This window comes from Elaeis guineensis, chromosome 9 (assembly GCF_000442705.2).
Source record: "Elaeis guineensis isolate ETL-2024a chromosome 9, EG11, whole genome shotgun sequence".
NCBI lineage: Eukaryota > Viridiplantae > Streptophyta > Magnoliopsida > Arecales > Arecaceae > Elaeis > Elaeis guineensis.
In genome coordinates, this window is record NC_026001.2 from 4,493,954 (window position 1) to 4,517,560 (window position 23,607).

At 37.3% G+C, this 23,607-nt stretch overlaps 2 protein-coding genes across 2 annotated transcripts; one reads left to right on the forward strand and one right to left on the reverse strand.

Moving 5' to 3' along the window:
* Positions 1 to 9,772: 9,772 nt before the first annotated feature.
* LOC105052018 (serine decarboxylase 1) lies at positions 9,773 to 15,398 on the forward strand. Its single transcript, XM_010932700.3, has 6 exons — positions 9,773 to 9,884; positions 10,070 to 10,443; positions 13,493 to 13,724; positions 14,038 to 14,231; positions 14,308 to 14,441; positions 14,639 to 15,398. Exons 2-6 carry the CDS (start codon positions 10,146 to 10,148, stop codon positions 15,206 to 15,208), a joined length of 1,428 nt encoding a protein of 475 aa, XP_010931002.1. The 5' UTR covers positions 9,773 to 9,884; positions 10,070 to 10,145; the 3' UTR covers positions 15,209 to 15,398.
* Positions 15,399 to 16,870: 1,472 nt separating this feature from the next.
* On the reverse strand, positions 16,871 to 22,393 carry LOC105052017 (transcription factor VIP1). Its single transcript, XM_010932699.3, has 4 exons — positions 21,770 to 22,393; positions 20,909 to 21,041; positions 18,372 to 18,456; positions 16,871 to 17,421 (listed from the first exon to the last, which is right to left on the reverse strand). The coding sequence occupies exons 1-4, from the start codon at positions 22,321 to 22,323 to the stop codon at positions 17,198 to 17,200; spliced, it is 996 nt and encodes a 331-aa protein (XP_010931001.1). The 5' UTR covers positions 22,324 to 22,393; the 3' UTR covers positions 16,871 to 17,197.
* Between the last annotated feature and the right edge of the window lie 1,214 nt (positions 22,394 to 23,607).

Below are 23,607 nucleotides of genomic sequence, written 5' to 3' on the forward strand. Positions count from 1 at the left end.
GTCTAGTACTTAAAAGTCCTAGAGCTCCTTTTCCAAACAGACTGAAATCCAATAAATCTGAACATTTAGACAAAATTTTAGAGGTATTTAAACAAGTCCAAGTTAATATTCCTCTTTTAGATATAATCCATTAGGTTCCAACTTATGCCAAATTTTTAAAAGATCTCTGCACTAGGAAAAGGACCACTAATGTACCAAAGAAAGCATTTTTGGCTGCAAGTGTCAGTTCATACCTATCTAGCCATGTGCCAATTAAATATAAGGACCCTGGAGCTCCAACAATTTCTTGTGTTATTGGAGAAACCAATATAAAAAAGGCCTTGCTAGATCTAGGAGCTAGTGTGAATATCCTTCCATATTCGGTGTATGAACAACTAGGATTAGAAAAACTTCAACCTACTGAGATCACATTACAGTTAGCCGATAGATCTCTCAGGATCCCTAAGGGAATGGTCGAGGATGTTCTGATAAAGGTTGAAAATTTTATTTTCCCTGTAGATTTTATTGTTTTAGAGACTGAGCCAGTTGCGAATCCTAAAGGACATATACCTGTCATTTTAGGAAGACCATTTTTAGCTATGACCAATGCTGAAATCAATTGTCGAAATGGTCTAATGAAGTTATCCTTTGGGAATATGACCATTGAGCTTAATGTTTTTAACTTAGAACAGGAATCCTCTTCTCATGCTGATGTCAATGTAGTCCAAGATGGTATTTATGAATCCATTGACATTAGTGATGATGAAGTCGACTTAGAGTCTAACCCCTGGTTAATCCATGAGTCTGAGGATGTCAATGAAATACTTAAAGAAAATCAGATTAATCAGGAATCGACACTTTCTACTGAACCAATCATTGAGATGATGAACTCATCACCTAAACCATCGATAGAGGAAGCACCCATTTTAGAACTGAAGCCCCTCCCAGAACATCTCAAGTATGCATATCTAGGACCCAAAGAAACTTTGCCTGTAATTATTGCATCAGACCTAGATCCCAAGCAAGAGGATGAGTTATTGTCAGTTCTAAAAGCAAATTAAGAGGCAATAGGTTGGACCATTGCAGATATCAAAGGAATAAGCCCTTCTATAGTTCAACATAGAATATACTTAGAGGAAGAGGCTAAACCAACAAGAGAAGCCCAAAGAAGGCTTAATCCAGTTATGAAGGATGTAGTTAAAAAGGAGATTCTGAAACTCCTAGATAGTGGAATAATTTATCCTATTTCTGATAGCTCTTGGGTAAGCCCAGTTCAAGTAATACCCAAGAAATCTGGGGTAACAGTGGTCCAAAATGATGCAAACGAACTTATCCCAACTAGGACCCAAACGGGATGGAGGGTCTGTATAGACTATAGAAAGTTGAATGCTGCGACAAGGAAAGATCACTTTCCTTTGCCATTTATTGATCAAATGTTGGAAAGACTAGCCGGACAAGAGTTTTACTATTTTTTTGATGGATACTCCGGTTACAACCAGATCCCCATAGCCGCTGAAGATCAAGAAAAGACTACATTCACCTGTCCATTTGGTACTTTTGCCTATAGACGAATGCCCTTTGGACTATGTAATGCACCGGCAACCTTCCAGAGATGCATGATCAGCATGTTTTCAGATATGATAGAACGATTTCTAGAAATTTTTATGGATGACTTTTCTGTTTTTGGCCTAACCTTCTTCGAGTGTCTGAATCACCTGCAATTGGTTCTAGAACGATGTAAGGAGAAGCACCTAGTTCTCAACTGGAAAAAATGTCAGTTTATGGTCAAACAGGGAATAGTTCTTGGCCATGTCATTTCTAAAAAGGGGATTGAAGTGGACAAGGCCAAAATAGATCTAATTGCAAGTCTTCCACCATCTAAATCTGTGAAAGAAATACGTTCATTTTTAGGTCATGCTGGATTCTATAGAAGGTTTATTGCCAACTTTAGCAAAGTAGCACGTCCACTGACTAATCTTTTGGCAAAGGATACCAAATTTGAATTTACTCATGAGTGCTTGAAATCCTTTGAATTTCTAAAAAATACACTTGTATCAGCTCCAATCATTCATCCTCCTGTCTGGTCTGAACCATTTGAATTAATGTGTGATGCGTCCGATCATGTTGTGGGCGCAATCTTAGGTCAACGAATAAATAAGCTGCCTAGAGTGATATATTATGCAAGTAAAACTTTAAATGATGCGCAGCTTAACTACACCACAACTGAGAAGGAGTTCCTTGCCGTTGTCTTTGCTTTAAAAAAAATTAGATCTTATTTGGTTGGGACCCACACCATTGTTTACACCGATCACTCAGCCATTAGACATCTCCTAGCAAAGAAGGATGCCAAGGCACGCTTAATCAGATGGATTTTGCTCCTTCAAGAATTTGACCTAGAAATTAGGGACAAGAAAGGCACTAAGAACGTTGTAGCAGATCATTTGTCCCGAATTCCAGTCACACCATCTAGTGAACCACCCATCAATGAATCTTTCCCAGATGAGCAACTCATGTCTGTGTCTACTGAACCTTGGTTTGCTGATATTGTAAATTATTTAGCCATAGGTAAGATACCTTCTCATTGGACTAAGCAGGATAAATATAAATTCTTTGCCCAAGTGAAGTATTTCATTTGGGATGATCCTTATCTTTTTAAACAATGTCCTGATCAAATTATTAGAAGGTGTATCCCAGATAACGAAGTCATGAATATTTTATCTTTTTGTCATGATCAAGCATGTGGGGGTCACTTCGCGTCTAAGAAAACTGCTGCTAAGGTTCTCCAATGTGATTTTTATTGGCCCAATTTGTTTAAGGATGCTCATGAATATTGTAAAAGTTGTGCTCAATGTCAGAAAATGGATCGAATCACCAAGCGACACATGATGCCACTCAACCCAATCTTGGTAGTTGAAGTTTTTGATGTTTGGGGGATCGATTTCATGGGACCATTTCCAAATTCCTTTGGAAATGAATATATTCTAGTAGTAGTTGATTATGTTTCAAAGTGGGTAGAAGCAATTGCATGTAGAACACCCGATAGCAAAATGGTCATTAAATTTCTTAAAGAAAATATTCTCTCCCGTTTCGGTATTCCTAGGGCAATCATTAGTGATCGGGGAACCCATTTTTGTAACCGACCTTTTGCAATATTGATGAAAAAGTATAATGTCACCCACAAATTAGCCACACCATATCATCCTCAAACTAGTGGGCAAGTTGAAGTGTCAAACCGACAAATCAAACAGATCCTGGAAAAAACTGTTAGTGCCAATAGAAAGGATTGGTCTTTGAAATTAATTGATGCACTTTGGGCATACCGAACCGCTTTCAAGACCAATCTAGGAATGTCTCCTTATAGGATTGTGTTTGGTAAACCATGTCACTTGCCTATTGAGATAGAACACAAAACTATGTGGGCCATCAAACAACTAAATACAAATTTGAACGATGCTGGAAACCATAGGAAGCTTCAATTGAATGAATTAGAAGAACTTAGAAATGAAGCCTATGAAAATGCAAGGATATACAAGGAACAAACCAAAGCATTTCATGATCAATCAATTATAAAAAAAACTTTCAATATCGGACAAAAGGTGCTCTTATATAACTCTAGATTACATCTGTTTCCAGGAAAGCTTAGATCTAGATGGACAGGACCATTTTTAGTAAAGGAAGTCTTTTCACACGGAGCTGTTGAGATTGAAAACCCAAGTAATGGTGTTATCTTTAAAGTTAATGGTCAACGATTAAAACCATTCTTGGAATTACCTGTCAAGACTGTTGAAGATGCCATGGTTCTTTATGAACCAACGTATTCTGATTAAGTTGCTTCGAGGTTTGGTCTGGCTGAAGACATAAAACTTAACGCTTCTGGGAGGCAACCCAGCTTATTTAATTTCTAATGCTTTCTTTGTTTTCAGTTTGCTTAGGACAAATAAATTAGATAAACTCCATTGGGGACAATGTCAGTCAAGTTGGGGGGAGAGCTTGAACAAAATCAGGTGTTATCATTTTCTTTTCCTTCCACTATGAGTTATTTCTTGCATTTAATATATTATGTAAAAAAAATAAAAAATAAATAAATATATATATATATATATGAAATAAATTAATCTATAAAAGAAATAAGAGTAAGTTAGAAAGTATTTGCTAATGTAGTGAGTCACGGAGAAGATTAGCTGGTTAGACTCTTGGTGGCTTAGGTCATTTAAAGACTATTAGCACTTCCAATTGCACATGCACACTAACAAGGTAAAGTAGGTGTTAATTGTAAGGCCAATTAAGGATTTGAGTATTATTTAAATTAGATAATTTTTTCTACACCCCAATTGAAGAAATTTGAATTTAAGGAAAGAGCTACCTGCCTGAAATAAAATACAAAATATAGAGTAAATGTGGATTGCCCTAAGCCTAGTAACCGGGTCTCTTCACCTAAGTCAAGTGTTGAGATTCACGTCAAACGGTGGTGGGAAGGCCAGGATGCTCAGCAAAAAAAAAAAAATAGTGTGAAAGCTACCTTAGTTCTTTGTTTAATCTGGGGTGTATAGAAAATTAATCGAACTAAGTTATGAAAAATGATACAATTGGTCTGTACAAGTTAATACTGAAATACTAAGTTAGTTATCACTCACACAAGTGCTATAAAACTTTAAGTGTACTCTAAGAAAGCTTCTAAGTAGACTGACTACCGATTCTAATTCGAAACTCATTACTTAGTAATACTAAAAAACTTCTTGAATTTCGATCTTAAATTAATTTGCAAAGGAAGGATCTTTTTGAAATATGATCTTATTTTGGTACATTGCTAAGGGACTAGCAATGATTAAGTTGGGGGGTGTGATTTATGTCACAAATTGACATAAAAAGTATCAATTAATATCTAAATTATCTAACTTTATTAAAAAATTGATATTTGTTATTATATTTTGCAGAAGAAGAGATCATCAATAGAAAGAACAAGGAAAGAGGATTCCAACGGCGTAAATTTTATGCAAAACAGAGTTAAATTGACCCAGGAATTGAAGAATGAAGAAAGAAGACTCAATTGGGTCAAACCCGAGTCAAATCAGATCAAAATTGATCAAAAATCAACTAATTTGGTAATCTGGTTAGCCGCCTGATCCACAGCAACAGGCGCATGGATCATGGACCCATCGGCGCACCATAAACCCCCCTAACAACCCTCTAAAACCTCTTAGTCCCACATCTAAAGTTTTGAAAATCTTATAACCCCAAATGCCTATAAAAAGCCCCCAAAGGCCCTTGTTTTATATATTCTTCCTTCCGATCAAGCTTGTAACCCTAGATAGTGGAGTTTTTAGCTCTCTTCTCAAGCCTCGAGCTTTGAGATTTTTTGTAATAATTTTTTTTTATATATATAAAATCTTATTTTTATGCAATTTCATCTCTTTACATTATGCAATTTATTTTTCTTGCAATTAGGATAGTTTAATTTATGCAATTTAATTTTATGCAATTAGGTTAGTTTAAATTATGTAGTTTAAATTTATGCAATTAGGATAGTTTAATTTATAAAATTAGGGTAGTTTATTTTTCTGTATTTAAATTTTGTAAGTAGATTTAGATCATGTCTAGCTAAGCATCCCTTCTAGGGTTTGCGATGAAGCTAGATCATGAGTAGGGATTTTACATAGGGTTCTTTCTTTTTCTTAGGGTTTCTTTTTCTTCCTCTTTTGCCAAGAATTTTTGATGAACTACAGTTGGATCAAAGTCCCTTCATAGTTCATGCTTGATTCAGTGCATAGGAGGAGAAAATCCTAAGGGATCCTAGTTACTACTCCCCTGTAAAGAATCTTGATGGGTTATCGTTGGGCCTTAGTCCCTTCATAATCTATGCTTGGGAAAGACAAGAGGAGTAGTCGTTAGGATCAATAAGAAAAATTCTAGGTAGAATTCCCTAATCTAGATCTAGTGGATTCAAAAACCCTAGATCCTTAGTCTTATTGTCTTTAGCAAACAACTTTCGACTTTCGATTTTTGTTAAAGCTCGCTTGAGCATAGATTTGAAAATCATTTTTAAACCAAGTCTCTGTGGGATCGACCCGTACTCACTGGTCGTGCTACTCTGCACACCGTGCGCTTGTGGTTTTATTTACAAATTTTAAGATTTGCACATCAATATCCATTATAACAGAATATTTAGTATTATAAAAATCTATTATAACATAAAGAACTGCTATTTTTTATATGTATTATATCTCTTGACACAACAGTTTGTTTGTGAAATTCAAAATTTTTATCAAATTCTTTCCATAGGACTTGTACCATCTAAAAGCAATAATTTATTTATTGAATAAATTTTGATTTCTTATGGTAATATGATTATAAAATCTATCTAAAAATATTTAAAAAAATCACGTATTGCATGATTAACATTGACCCTTGGTCTGGTCTATTATAACAAATATTGTTATTATCAAGCTCATAAAATTATTAGCAAATGCACCGAAAGATTTGTGGTGCTTCAAACATATGTTGTATAGTATACTGTTGACATATCATTTATACGTGAAAAAAAATAGTTATGTAATGTGGCAAGAGGTGGTTGGCTTTACATCGTATTTGCAATGTTAGGAAGTGAAATGAGATTCTGAATGAGTATAAAACTCAGTTCTATAATGTGATGAAAGATTATTGACTTTATGCCTTCTTTGGGATGTTTGGTGGATGAGATGGGATTTTAGGAGAAATCTAATATACATATATTAAAATAAAGACATTTGCATTAGCAGTGTTTCTGTTTGTCATGTGCTGTCAATGCAGATGCCTCCGTCTGCCACCTATCATCTGCACAGAGAAGACTCACAGGATGAAAAATACATGGGTGAAGATCCTAATGGAGGTCTGATCGATGGATTCGAAGGAAGACACAGAAGACTTGCGAGGGCGGAGGAGAGCGATGGACCCACCGACGGCCTAGCCGATGTATACGAGGGAAGGCACAGAAAACTCATGAAAGTAGGAGGAGGACAAAGGGAAAGGATTGAGGTCAAAGTCAGAGGTACTGTAGAAAGAGGTGATCTAGCAAGAGTGGTGGGGGGTCAGGCAAATACCAAGGGGGCTTGCATAAAGGGTGATTGTCGACACAAACATGAACGTTGGGCCTCGATTGCTCCACTTTCTCCCCCCGAATCCAAGATCAAGAGCCTTGGATCCAACATCGGATCAGTGAGATTCAAGTAATTTGGGGGGAGAGGATGGAGCAATTAGGGGAAAAAAAAGAGGTTGATGTGATCGGGAGGTGGAGATCTGGAATCTTGGAGATTTTTTATCCATGGGAGGTATGGAAGAAACCCTACGTTAGCAGAAGGAGGAATGGAGAAATAGTGATAGAGGACACAAAAAAGAGAGGATGATTTTTTTCCTCCCTTCTTATTGGTGGGAGGTCAGGATAAGTAGAATGATCAAATCACCATTAAGATTTTTATGGTTGGTAAATAAGATTTTTTTTAATAAAAATCATATATGACATCCTCTTTTTTTTCAATTCTTTGTCCACTACCCCGATAGAGAAAAAGTACATTATCCAATTGGGTCATGTAGCAAATTAATAATGAGATAAATATAATTTTTTTTCTCAATTTTTTTCTAATAAAAATATTCTTTTCTTATGTAAAATAAAAAAAAATAGTATTGTTACTTCCTGATGCCTTATATGACTTTCTATGAGTATATATACAACATCCTGAACAAGATATATAGCTTTCTATGTCTTTATATGATATCATATTGATTATTATGATTTTCTAAATAATATATATGGCTTTCTATAAATATATATGGCATCCTGAACAATACATACGACTTTATATGTCTTTATATGATATTAAGAAGTCATATAAGGTATTAAAAAGTCATAATAATCACGAAAAGTCATATATATTATTTAGGAAGCTATGTATATTGTTCAAGATGTTATATATATTTAAAAAAAATCATAATAACTAACAGGATATTATATAAAGGCACGAAAAGTTATATATATTCTTCAGGATATCATACATATTCACAGGAAGTCATATAATACATGAGAAAGTAATAATAATATTTTTTTATTCTACAGAGGGAAATGATATTTTTGTTAGAAAAAATTTGAAAAAAAATTGAGTAGTATTTAATATCTACTCCATTATTAATTACGCTATGTGGCTCAATATGATTGGACGGTATGCTTTTTCTCCATCGAGGGATAATGGACAAAGAATTACTCTTCTCTCTCTTTTATCCACGAGGATACCAATTAGATGTATTGTCCATGTTTAACTCTTCTTTTTATATTTCTGATGACCGTAATTCAAAAAAAAATCATATCCCGAGCATGTGATGGGATTGCAAGCTGATTATTGATTAAAATAATTTTATTACGTAGATTTTAGATCATTCAATAAAATATTATCATATCATTTATTATGATTAAAAAATAAAAAAAATTAAATTAAAAATAAATAATCATGATTATTTATTTTTATTTTTATTTTTTAATTAAATTAAAAATTTTAAAATTTTAAGTCATCAAATAATATGACGATGTTTTATTGAATTATCAGACTCCGTGCCGTTGAACAGTTCTAACTAATAATATCCTGGTGAGATGGGATTGAAGTGCTGACGTGGGGATCGAGATTCGATTCCGGAAAGCATGGGCTCACGATTCTATACCATTTCGCGAGAAAAAGAAGCATATTTTTTTCTTTTCCGATGCGAGACGTTCTTTGGATGAGTTTAATTTTTAGTTTTCAACTCCAATATCGTGGATTGAGGAGAGAATTTTCTCGTGAATGGACGTGCCAGGGCACGTGTAACTCACAGACATTGAGACAAGCGTCGAGCATATGAACTGGGTTTGTGGCCTTTGCTCATACCGCGTCTGAAAGATATTTTTCACACGAAGATATACGTCAATTTCTAGCAGGAAAGTCTCACCGGGAAATAGTGGTGCATCTTTTTTTAGACTTAAAAAAATTAAAAAAAAAATTTATAAAAATTTTGTATCATAAATTATCATGGTTCAACGAGTTACTAGGCGTGGCATAAAGATTATACGTATGCGTGCTTGGTGTACTCTGATTTGTGTTCCTATCATTTATTATTTATGAATTAATTTAATAATAAATTATTGAAAAAAAAAGTTTATTCAATGATATGGATTTAATTTGTTTTATTCAATGTCATTCGATCATAAATAAATATATACATAATGATGAATAATTAAATGCAACCTTTGAAGCTATAAGTAATGATACGAGAAAATGAGGATTCATATCGGAGTTCATCTAATGATTTTGATTTAATTTGTTGCATATCACAAATAAATATATACATGATAATGAATGATTAAATAAAATTTTTAAGACTATAATTAATGATCCAAAGAGATAAAAATTTATGCTTTACATATATTGCATACACCATAAATCACTAATTTTTAATGAAAAATTCTAAATGATATAATCATGAACAATTCAATAAACTCCACAATCAAATAGATATATAGTTATAGTTTAGAATAAATTTAAAATATTAAATTTTATATTATATTTATTAAATTTATCATGGCACCATACATATGTACTAGACTATGTATCTAATAATTAAAAAAATATAAATATATATTTAAAATTTTGAAAATAAAAAATATTTTATGTGATAAATCAGCATAAAATAAATTAATCAAAAGGTTACAATGGGCATTAAAAAATTTGCAATTTTCCCAGATATTTTGTAAGTCCGACGCGTTACTAACTAGAAATTGACGATAAATTGTGTCGACTCTCCACCGACTTCACTCTGAAGCAATCATCCCTATATATTCCAAGCCCTCCTCCCTTCTCTCCGCGTTCGCGCCGCTTTCGCTCCCTCTCCGCTTCGCCCGGAAAGAGTGGGTAATATCATTTCCCTCTCTCTTCTCGGACTCGCCCCATTCCCGAGCTCTAATGCCCAAATTTTCCTTGCATTCTCCATAAATTTATCATTTTTTTTAAGTATTCGCTCGATTTTTTCGTGGAATTTTAGTGCTGTATTGTCGATTTTCTATTTGTTCTGACTGTTTCCACCTCCGATGCCCTAGCGTTCGATTACCTTTGCCCGAGAAATCCGCGCGGAATCAGGCATCCACATTCCATTTTTGACAGATCGAAGCAGTCATGGTGGGGAGCGTGGGGCAGGCATCCATGGATCTGAGGGAGAAGGTGGAGCCGCTGCCGGAGGAGTTCGATCCGAAGGAGATCTCGGGGCCCGCGGATTCTGCGCCGAATGGAATCTTGGGGAGCGGGGACGGGAAGAACCGGGAGATCGTGCTCGGGAGGAACGTGCACAAAATGTGCTTCGCCATTAACGAGCCGGAGGCGGACGACGAGGTCACCGGTGAGAGGGAGGCTTATATGGCCAGCGTCCTGGCGAGGTACAGGAAATCCCTCGTTGAGAGGACCAAGCACCATTTGGGTATGATTTGCTTTTCTTTCTATCACATGATTGCATTGTTCGATCGGTTTGGATTCCTTGTTGTTTTTTTTTTGTTGTTTGCCTACGGTGGAGTAAGTTTTAATGGTTTTTGAGTGAAGGTAGGAGAAAAAATTTACACTTTTAAGCATGTCTATTAAGGACCGACATAGTTCTTGACGCCCTGCTGCGATAAGCCAGTCCGTTGGCGCTGGTGTAGCACTCCATTGTTTTATTGACCTTGATCTAGAGCCACATGGGGCAATTTTTGTGTGTCACTGGTGCTGCTGTGGCATTGTTCTTTATTTCAATTCAACTTAAAAGGTTAATCCTGATACATGTGCTACCAAATGTATTTCTGCTTTCGTTTTTAAAGCTATTGTCAATTTTGGCATGTCAGGTTTGCAATATATGCTAAAGTGGAAGTTTTTTTTTTTTCCTACAAGCTACAAATTTTTAGCAATATCTCCACAAAAGGTCGCATTTACGTGCATCTTGTTTTCTTTACCGACTACTAAGCTACTTCCACATGAATTTGTTTTTGTATGTTGTATCTATCTATTTCCTTTAAGCATCCAAAACTATATTGCATAATGCCACATTTGGGTTTTCTCGTTCCAATTCCAAGGTTTTCTTTATAGGGATTTGAGACAGTTTTCCATGTCAGTAGATAAAGCTTTCTTCTATTGTTCGCTGACCAACCCTCCTTCCAGGGAAAAGATTTTTTTTTTAATAATAAAATTTGTTCACCTTATTCACCTCCACTGAAGGCATCCTGGTTTGGGATTATGGTTAAGGCTGCAAATGGGTCAGGTTGACCTGTGACTTGACCCGGCCTGACCCGCTTAAGACCCGATCCAACCCATTTTAAAGGACCCACGGGGTCGGGGTGGGTTCTAAAATTGGATCTATTCAATTTTCTGGATCGGGTCTGGGTTTATTGAATTCAGACTCGACCCAATCTGATCCGAATTCAATATTAGATCCAACATGTAAACCATAGAGCAAATAGAGTGGGATTAGAATTCCAAATGCTCTTGTAGCATTGTTATTTGTTATATAATTTTGTTCAATTTGACTATGAGATTTGAGAAATTGTATTTATACTTAGATTGTTGGTCTCTACCAACTGATAGCATATTTTGTGTTTATCTTGTACATGCTATCAAGACGAAGACCATCAATCTATTTGTTATTTATGATTTATTTATTTAGATTACGAAACAAACACTGTACTAAAAGTGAAAAAAAATATTTCAGTTGTCAAGAAAAGATAGAGATGTTGCAGAGAACTGAATATAATCTTCGAGTTGGTTTTTGTATTCATTTTTTTTGCTCTAGATTATAGCTATATTTCAGTTAGTTTTTGATAGCAATGTATCAAAGTCATTGCAACATTTGATGGCATCCGTTCATCTATGAAATTTTGTGCTAAAATTTTTTTAAATAATGCTTGAGCTTTAGTAGTTAAAAATTGTGAATCGTTTATAAATTAATAGCCAAGACAAAGTAATGTTAATTTTCTTTTGTCATAACTTCTCACATATTGGCTTATTATATGAATCGGGCCCGACTTGGATTTGGGCCCAACTGGATCCGAATTTTTTAGGTTGAGATCGAGTTATACATGGATCTGATCCGACCCAAATGATCTAATGGGACAAAATTTTTGACCATGAATCCGATCCAAGCTGACCCGATCGGATCTTCTATTGCGTTGGGTCTGGGTCCAATGTTAGGACCCGATCAAGAAATTGGATCGGGTCGGGGTCACTTATGACCCAGTACAATCCGACCCATTTGCACCCCTATTTATAGTAGTAGATTTAATACTGTTGACTTCATAAGTATGGCACTTTAACCCCATTCAGAGGATTCTTTTTCTCCAAGTGGCCAAGATCTTCTCCAAATTTTTTGAACTACTATCTCTGTTGGGTTGGACATGGGATCCTCCCAAGTAAAACCCAGAAAGTAAAAGAAGCTGTTCAACTACGCATTTGATAAGTCTAACCAAGTAACAAGTTCCATTATTATTAATAAGCGCCTTTTGGTATTGTTCACTTTGTGCCCCAGTAGCATGCTGAAGCATTTATAGATTAGAACATGTTTACTTAACAAAATATCTTCTTTTCCTTGTGTCACACTTACTACTATACTAAATGTGCTAATACACTCCACCTTCTTGTATTCTTTACTTCCCTGGCCTAGAGGTTCCATGCTTTGGATAATCTCCAATCAGTCGAGTGAATGATGTTGGAAAAGAAGATACTCCAGTGTACTGCTCTTCAATTATACACAAAATACTGTAGGGGTGTTTGGTTCGCAATTGGAGTCAGAATCAGAATGGATTGAAATGGCTATATCCCCTGAAGCGTTTGATTCGTGACTGGAATCAAAATTGGAATGGAGATTTGAATCCTTAGGAGAGAGTCAGGATTGGGTTTTAGGGGGGATTGAGCCATTCTCATTCTGTCTCGGAATCAGAATTTGAATGGGACTCCCCCCAACCAAATGGTTAGAATGGGAGCCACCTATTCCTATTCCCATTCCAAGCCTTGACTTCTCCCAACCAAACACCTCCTAACAGTAAGCGTCAAATTCTAGGGGCTTGTCCCTATAAGAGTCTTAATTTTTTTAACATATCTATAAATGCTTTGATCTTATTGCTGCCCTTTTTTTTTTTCAGACTATAAAAAAGAATCTTCAAGTCATTGCATCACAACAATCACAATTTCAATATATGGTAGCTCCAGCTAGGAAATTATCAGGAAATGTTATCTAGTTCATTCTCTGCATCTATCATTTTGTTGGAAGAGCACTTTATATTTCTGCAATTGGCTGAACAGCATCTGGTATCAATTTCTTGCAAGTCCAAGTTGCGCTATTATCTTCTTTGATGAAACCAATTTTCTTGAGTGCTATATTTGAAAATATATTTCATAGGGTATAAATTATCTTTCTAAAATATGTCTGTAGTGTAACAAAGAGATTGTTAATGTTCCACACTTAACAAACTTTTTTCACTTTGTGGCTGATCGTTGTTCCATTTTAGGCTACCCCTACAATTTGGACTTTGATTATGGTGCTCTGAACCAGCTGCAACATTTTTCCATCAACAATCTAGGTGATCCTTTCATTGAAAGCAACTATGGCGTACATTCCAGGCAGTTTGAAGTGGGAGTATTAGATTGGTTTGCTCGTCTGTGGGAGTTAGAAAGGAGTGAATACTGGGGTTACATCACAAATTGTGGTACTGAAGGGAATCTACATGGTCTTCTTGTCGGGTCGGTAATTTTACATGTGTTTGATATTTAGGAAATGATTTAGCAACACAAATTACATGTGCACACCTTCCCAACCCCACTCGAAGGTGAAGCTTTCCAATTGCTGCAGCCTTTATGGTGTCAGTACAGGAATGAGCAGTTGGTAGGCAACAAATGAGTTGTGTGACCTATCTGTGATATTCCTGTATTACACTCACACGGTTCCTTATGTTTTTTATAAAGGAATTATAGTTCTCTACAGAAACATGAAATATAAAATAACCTGGCTATTTGCATTTTAACACTGCTATGCTTTTTGCAATTTGCTGTGCAGGAGGGAAGTTTTTCCGGATGGAATGTTGTATGCCTCAAGGGAGTCCCATTACTCGGTTTTTAAAGCAGCAAGGATGTATCGAATGGAATGCATAAAGGTTGACACTCTAGTCTCGGGTGAGATTGATTGCAAAGATTTCAGAAACAAACTAGTCCAAAACAAGGGAAAACCAGCCATTGTCAATGTCAACATTGGTAAAATACTCTCTATGTTTTCTGTTCTAGTCTCCTTATTAGTTTTTTCTTGGCTTTCTAATTTTATTTTCTGCAGGAACAACGGTGAAGGGAGCAGTCGATGATCTTGATATGGTTATACAAACTCTTGAAGAAAGTGGGTTTAGAGATAGATTCTATATTCACTGCGATGGTGCTCTCTTTGGGCTCATGATGCCGTTTGTTAAACGTGTATGTTCACTTATTTAACTCATCCCTTTGCTGATACCTAGACTCTGCTAACCTCTGCATCATGAAAGATTTGCTATTCTGTCTACCATTTTTCTTCTTGTGGAATCATGTATTGTAATGATCCCTTAAATTTTAAAATACATGTTTTGCCTAATATTACAATTCCTAATATAGGTTATGTTTGTGATGTTGGACAGGCACCTAAAGTAACATTCAAAAAGCCTATAGGAAGTGTGAGCGTGTCCGGTCACAAATTTGTTGGATGTCCTATGCCTTGCGGTGTTCAGATAACCAGACTGGAGCACATCAAAGTCCTTTCAAGTAATGTCGAGTATCTTGCTTCCAGGGATTCCACCATCATGGGCAGCCGTAATGGTCATGCCCCAATCTTCCTCTGGTATACCCTGAACAGAAAAGGTTATAGGGGATTTCAGAAAGAAGTCCAGAAGTGCTTGAGGAATGCTCACTATCTAAAAGATCGTCTTAAAGCAGCAGGAGTCGGTGCAATGCTTAACGAGCTCAGTAGCACTGTGGTATTTGAGAGGCCAAAAGATGAGGAGTTTGTCCGCCGCTGGCAACTTGCTTGTGAGGGAAATATTGCTCATATTGTGGTGATGCCCAACGTCACAATTGAGAAGCTCGACACTTTCTTGAACGAACTGATTCAGAAACGTTCTAGCTGGTACGAGGGTGGGAAGATTCCATCTCCCTGTCTTGCAGCAGATATAGGCGATGAGAACTGTCTCTGTTCTCTGCATCAGAAATGATGCATTGGTGTATTAGAGGCATGTTGTTTGTTGTTTGATGCGGCGAACTCATGTGTTGTGGCTCATTGTAGCAGGAAATAACTTTTGGTAATCGTAGGGAAACTATTCTAAATCTTTTCTCGTATCATTCTTGTAGTAAATAAGCATTAACAAGGACCGATGGAGGAATTCACAGTTTTTATTTCTCGAATTTATGTTACCAGTTGAAAAAAGATGATATTGGTTGCTTTCAGTGATGCCAGAGAATATGGGCTGATGGGTGGCATGGGTGCTTCTCTTTGAATTGAATTGATTAACATCATGTTGGCTACAGCTTCTGAGATAAAGCTTCAGTTGTTTCCACGAATCACCTTGCATACCATGAAGGATACCAGAAGGAAAATTACCATTTGTCTGCAACCAGCAGTCCATTATCTTGGCGGTTAAATCAACAATAAAACAATAAATTTTGAGGGGCATTAACTTGAAGACGCTCAGGTATCCGTACGAGGTAGCTCAATATTTTCCCTTCGTCTTCCACAAATTCAAGCTCATTATCTTCCCTTCTAAGGATATCTTAGAAATCTAAATTGTGTGTGTACATAAGAATTGATCCTTTTCATGAGCACTTTGCACCTACGGTGCCATTCTTATGTCGGCCTTTTGCATGAGCACTTTGCACCTACGGTGCCATTCTTATGTCGGTCTTTTGCATTAGGAAGTGGACGAACAATATCACAAGGTCTTTTGCATTAGGAAGTGGACGAACAATATCACAATCCCTCTTTTGCATTAGGAAGTGGACGTACAATATCACAATCATGTCCATATTGATGGTTTTTATTTTTAAGATTTAAGTGTGTTATGATTAGTAAGGAAAAGGATAGTACCATTCACATTCTTTCTGGGTCAATGTCCGAGCGGTTAATGGGGACGGACTGTAAATTCGTTGACGATATGTCTATGCTAGTTCAAATCCAGCTCGATCCAATAATTCGTTGTTCCATGAATATGAAATAACCAATTTATCCTCCAAAAATAGAAATGCCTGATTCGTAGAAATGAAGAGAGAGAATCAATTTTTTTTTATCCATATTTTTCTCATTCGTTTTGATTTTTCTAACGATCTAGATTAATAATATTTAATTAAAATTAAATATCATAAAAATAATAATTCTTTTTCTCATTGAAAAATTTATTATCTATTTTTTTGATAATAAAATAACCACCCGTTACTAGTGCAAAGATGAAGCACAACAGTGAATGATTGTTGAACCAAGTCCTTCATGAGAGTGGCAAGACGTGGAAAACCCTGTTGGGATTTGGCATGCGAAGATGAAACACAACAGTGAATGATTGTTGAACCAAGTCCTTCATGAGAGTGGCAAGACGTGATTTCAAAACAACTCATAGGAATAGACCATAAGTTAATAGCGACGCTTTGAACATGTGAAAACAAATCCGGTCAATACTAACCATCCTATAAAACATAACATAGTAACAATTCCAGTCAATATTTCACCGGACGCTGCTGTTACTTCATAGCTTAGCTCTCAATCATTAATGGAAACAACAACACACCACCTCTCCAGATCGAGTATCAATATATTCCGCAAATAATGGTTCGCCTAAAAATAAAAGGGCCTTGGGGAGGAACATATGACATTCAAAATCAACAAATCAAGCCGCACAAGATGTGTTTGATAGAAGAAAAAGAATAAGAAAAATACTTGCTGTTCCCTAATGGAAGTAAGACGATATTCCTCGTACCCACCCTTCATCTTAAGAAGATAGGTATCGTCTCTGTATCAACCTCTGTACAGAGTTACAATAAGCACGGAAATATCAGTCTTCAATTTTTTAAAGTATACTTCCAGTCAAGGATGTTGGATACAAATATTATTATAATTAACATACAAAGAACAACAATTCCCTAAAAGACCTGCACTAATATACACGAACTACGCTTCCAGAGATAGCAGAAACTGTAGCTGGTGATCAATTACGTCCTTACATGAAGTCCATTGGATCATTGAGAGATGAACTACTCATTGACTGGCCATTTGGCGAACTCTGAGATGGAGATGGACGATGCTGAGCCTGATGTCCACTCTGGTGATAGGGCGGCACACTCTGCTGAGGTCCCCAATTGAAGCGATTTCCATTGATGTTTGGAAGTTGCCCAGTTGCTATCTTAAGCCGCTGCACTTCTTCCCTCAGAGCCTCATTCAGAGCTGTACAAGAACCAAAAAGCTTTTCACAGTCAGTAACACCATAATAACATGAACTCTCCAACTTCAATGTTGGTATCTTCAAGTAACAGACAGCAAGTTGTTTTTCCAATAAGAGCACCTGGCCTAAAAACTGCACAACCTGGGAATCTGAGAACAGTTTAAACAACATTACATTGTGAACATATAACGATTTTCCAATTCTTTTACTGAAAATTGTCAGCTCTAGAATTTAATGATGCTAGGCAGGAAGAGTTAATTCACGCCTTTTGCTAATAACTTGCACCACTAAAGCTTTTACCGATAGGTGAAAGAAGTCATTTTTTTTTTTTAAAAAAAAAGGAAAAAAACAAGCAGAGCTACTGCATTGAAGGTATAAATAGCAGCACCGAATTCCACAACTGTTTTCCATCAGAATGGTATGACATTGGTACAGTACCAATATGGTTGATATGTATCAAGATTGAGAAAACCAAGATGAATGAAAAGCAACCAGTACCAACTGGCATTGTTAGTATGTATCGGTCCAACCGGTTTCAGCATCCCTATGCCCATACTGGTGCTGGTTTTCCATAGGAAGTCAAAACGTTGCAGTGGTGACACTATCTCATTCCAGTGGTGGTGAAACCTTGACTGCAAACTGTTAATATAGTCCGACTGGAAGATGAAACTAAAGATAATAGACAAGTTCATGTGAAATATAGCCTAAGCCTATCACCTAATTCCCCAGAATTCTGAGTTTATAAGAAGAGTTAAAGTGCGATATTAAACTAAAGCTTATAATTATTTATCACAAGATTTTAGAATTAAGTTTTCAATATGATGGCATATCTAACCATATAATGCTCGGTATTGTTTACCAACATCTTAAACCATGAAACTGAAGTAAACACAAACATCAAAAATTTAAGCTTAAATCAGAAGAGGACATTGTAGATGCATCAGAGACATACCATCACGAAGATGAGCCTGTTGCTCCATAGACTGCAATCGCAACTTGAGCTCTCTGTTCTCTGCTGTCAAACCAGTAGTGTCTCTCTGGGATATAATAGAAAAGGAAAATTAAGTCATTGTACTAATGATGGGTTAAGAAGTAGTACATACACTAAACTATTAACGAAAGCTGGAAAACATAAGTACAAAAAAAAAAAAAAGATCCTACAGAAATTGGTCATCCATGCGGTGAAGCAAATTGTTTAGCTTTTACCGTACAAGAAAGTTTTCCAAGTAATAAATGCCTTTGGACAAAGTTTTCAATGGAATATGAATTAGCATAAACTATATTGACATTTTTTTGACCTTTCTGCAGTATCTCTTATTATATTTGGGAAAAGATAGAAGTGCTGAATCAAAATGCCAATAACCTTGGAACTAAATAAAGTTAAAACTTTGACTTCTCTTTTTAAGTCAAGGCAAAACTTCTTACCAAGATGGTAATGGTGGCATTTTTAATAAATCACATTTAAACATAGGCATGATGATGAACTAGAAACTATCAATAGAATTCAGAAATTGGATTCATGACTTCAATGATACCCTATTCTCCCATATTTCACTGTTCAGTCATCACACTTCACTACATTCTCAACTTACTATATTAAATTATCTTGGAGAAGCCTCCAAGAAGTATCCCAATATATTTTACAACGAACCTGACACAGAGTACTTTATAAATTACTATACTACTCAATCTACTATCTTGAGAACATTCTAAAGTTACTACATAAATTATCTTGGGAACATGATGCATGTGCTCACACACCATGCGAACACCACATTCAAATTCTAAATTAAAAAGATAATTTGCTGTACCACTGGTGCATATTGCATACCATATTTTTTCCTGATCTAAGACAACACTAGGTATATCATATTAGTATCATATCAATGATCCAATATACATCAATTTTAGCTATGAGCATACCATAACACATGGTATTAGTATTTATTATATATCCACTACTTATGCAACTAAACCCTGATCTAAATATTTTATTAAAGTAAGTATACTTGACATGATTCGGACATTACTTAGGTGATCCCAGCAATTGACATTGTGAAAACAGATGCTCCCTCCTCCCAACAAACAAATATAATCACTATTTAAAATCTAAAAAACAAATTTAAGGGCAAGAATGAAAACCTGTGAAAAGAAGACATACAAATATAATAAAAACAACATAACAGAAAAATTGATTCTGTGTGTTTACTCTTCTTCATGTGTATGTGCATGAGCCCCACACTTTAGGCTTGCTTAGCTAAACAGGTCAGTTTCAATCAAATCAAAAAATTCAGAGTAGATTTCCTTATAATTTCTCATGCAAAAAGCAGAATGATACAATTCAATTAATTATTAAACTTCTCATATATCACACCTTTCTAGAGAGAAGTTGCGATAGTTCAGCTTCAGTCTTGCTCTTTGGATCTATCAATGATTTTAGGGGAAAAAAAAATCTCTTCATCTGCTAATATCAAACTACTGAAAAACGGCAGGGCGGCCAGCAATAGAAGAACTTAGATAAGGCATGTGGAGCACTATGTAGGAAAGATAACCAACTCAAATTTCAAAACTGGATCACGAAGAAACCCCAGGAATGGCCTCAATTGTAAATTTATAATACCAAAAACCCCAGATGATATCAACTCCACGACTAACCAATCCTAAAATTAATATCTGCAGTCCATTAACAATTTCTACAGAGAATAATAATGCCATCCAGATACGACCAACATCTATTAAAAAGAAGGGGAAGAAAGCGTAGAAAGCCAATTCGATGGTCATGTATCTGTGTTTGCTTGTGAAATTATTTAAAGACATACTTTAACAATGTTCATTCCAATCTATATGGAAAACAAAGAACCTTACAAGTGATGACTAAGTTGACACTTGATACTACGTAAATAGCAAAAAAGTTTAGAGGAGATCTTCTACAAGAATGCAATTAAGCAGAGCCCTGTCGCTAACCCAAATAAAGGAACTCGATGGATGATGGGATATGCATTCTAGAAATTTCCACCAACATGTTGCAAAGAGGAGATCAAATGGCTAGCAAAATCAATTGGTGTTGAGAACCACAATCAAAAAGTACCAATAATTCCATATGAAAGCAGGAATCATTGAAGAATCAGTTTTTATACAATCCACTCGAGCAATTATGGTACAACGTAATTTTAAAGAATGCAATGACAACATTCACCTCTTAACTAATAATTTTTTTAAGAAAAAAAATGCATGGACTTCAATAACCAATTCTTGGAGCCGCCTTGGCAAGGCCCAAAATTGATACATTTGGCACTTGCAGTAGATACAAACATGATGAACTATGAATAAATAATTCAAAGCATAGAAAAATTATATCAGTTGTGAATGTTGTAGCTGGCACCAACAATTTTTGATCAAATGTAGATTGAGAGGCAAACACTAAATCAACCAAGTATTTGCTCAATATCGAAACCAACGATAAACTGTTGTAGCCAATTTGACTCCTACCTGCAAAAGAGTAAGCTGTGCTGAGAGAGTGGTTGCCTCTGTCTGAAGTGTCTGAACCTTCCGCTCAAGTTCGCTAGTGTACCGAATCTTCCTCTCCTTTGACCTGGCAGCGGATTGCCTATTTGCAAGGATCCTGTAGAAGAAAATCTCTATCTCAGAAACACACAATCCAAACACTCGCAGGAATGAGTATACATAAAAATAGCATACGAGACTACAAATGTATATACAAAGAAACAACTTGAGTATTTTTTTTTTTTTTCTCGGTGCATATCCTACAAACAGTATTCTTTTCAACCTCATAATTTTTGTTTTCAAGGAACAGAAAGGAAGCTTGAATCATCGATTGTGAGAATTAAACAAAACATATTAATCCAAAAGAACAAAGATCGCGTATCTAAATTTAACAACACTCAGAATCCCATGTCAAAGGAGAGAACATCGACAAAAATCACTGAAAAAAGAGGACTTTTCGGATGACGTGTCGACAAAATTCACTAAGCGGGGGTTCTGGCAATGCGAAAAGCCGTTGAATTTAGAAACACGTACCAGAACACCCGAAACCCTCGGAAACGCTCCTGGAGGAAATTAATTTTATTCCCAAACATCTCCAAAAATTAACAAACAAAACCCCTCAAATACCCCATCCAGTAAAGCACACCAGGATAGAGCTCAATGATCTAAAAACACAAGGACGGCGACCCTTCATTCGAAGTTAATCGAGAACTTACGACTAATAAAACCCTAAACAACTCGAATTAGTGTGGATCCAATCACACAAATTCCCAAAACTTCCAACTTGACGAAATCTTAAGGAACTCAAAGCGAGAAGAAACGAAGGCAGAGGAAAAAAATTCAAGCCTTTTCGCTCTTTTGGGGTCGATCAGGGCCAGATCAGCGAGCTTTTCTGCCGCCACCGCTTTCTTCGCGGGATCCGACGACGCCGGCGACGACTCCCTCTCGAACAGCGATGTAGCCCCGTCCATCGATCCACTACGCCGGTGGAGGCCTCTCCTGTCCTGCACCCCGCCGCCACCGCCACCTCCGCCACTGCTAGGAGGCGCCCCCTGGAACGCCAGCCCCTCGAAGAACGCGGCATCGACAGAGAGGCTCCTGAGGTGAGTACCCGCTGTGGGCGTGGGCCTTCCCCCCCTCCCCTGGTCGACCGCCGGCGGATCCGACCTCCCTGGGTCGACTGGCGGAAGGCCGCCACCTGCGGAGAGGCTGTCATCTGAGAGGCAGGGGAAGTCGATGTCGGAGATGCCGAAGTCGGGGTCAGTGTCGAATAGAAGGTCGTCGGGGAGGGGAAGAAAGGTCTCGGAGTAGGCTCGCCGGTGGCCGGCGGCGGCACCGCGAGGGTTGGGGGGAATCGAGCCGAAGCGGGGGTTGGGCGGAGGGTGCCCGGTCGGGTCCATCGTAAGGGTCCACGGAACGAGCGGCGGATTGGAGAGGAGGGGGTCTAGATGATGAGGGTGGTGATGTCCTTATGGTGGACTTATCAGGGGACGGCCGCATCGATACGAGTAAAAAAAGATTAAAGTGAGATTGTACTAAGAAAAAAATTGGAGTGACCGCTGGGTCGGGGGTGTATCTTTCACGCAAAAGTAGGATTCAGCGCGCGAATCCACCGTTGGATCATCCACTTGACCGAGTGGGGATCGCTCTGCCATCTGTGCAGTAGGTAATCCGACGGTGGATTTGTGCGAAGGAAGGTGAATCCTTCTTTCGCGTGAAAGATACAACCCTGATCACAGAGAGAGAGAGAGAGAGGACACGCAGGATGGTGAGAAAAAATCACCTTTTTTTTTTTTTTTTTTTCGGTGCTACAAGTCAACCAGTCACTCAGTGTATCAGCATTAGATCGGGAAATCTGTCTCGTCTTGCTGACCGTTATATTCGGTGTGAACCGTTTGATTGAAAATGGATGGTAGTGAATGAGGTATTGGGAGGGGTGCAATAAAGGAGTGGAGGGCTAGTTACCCCCCACCCAAACAAGCCAAAGAAAAAAACCAAAAAAAAGAGTGGAGAGACATTGGGGCCACTACTGGCTCGAGAGTTCGGACTGTACCTTTCGCGCGAAACAATGATTGAGCTCCTTTCGCGGCATCAACCGTCACTCTAAACTCTTTCTTCCATCGGCTGCACAAATCGCAAAACAGATCTTGTGGGATCCAACGGTTGAGGTCACGAAAAAAGGTGGCTTATTGTTTCGCGCGAACGAAAGATGCGATCCCAATCCTCGGTGCGACGAGGGTACAGAGAGTTCCATTCCAAGTGTCGGTAAGACGCGTTTCGCTGGAAAGTTAAAAACCGGGAGTAAGGTGTCCAGGCCCAGCGCGTTGCAGTAAAGATCGACGGATTCTTGTTATCAAAAAGAAAAAAAAAAAACCGACCGATTCTTAACATGACCGTCATAGCGGCTATAATAGCCGTTATTGACCACGATTTAAAATTTTTTAATGACTTATAACTAAAAGAACCGATGATAAAACGAACGGCGTCATTCAGCCGGCTATAATGAGATGCGTGACTGCGAATCCTTTATAGTCTAACACTGGGAGACTGGGAGGGCGGACCGGGACGATCCGCTGGCGTTGGACTTGGACATATTTGATCCTCCGTACGATCTCGATCCGACGGGATATGGAACGTGGCGTATCAACCTCGAAAGTGGCGTGCCGGTACTGGTACTCTGCTTT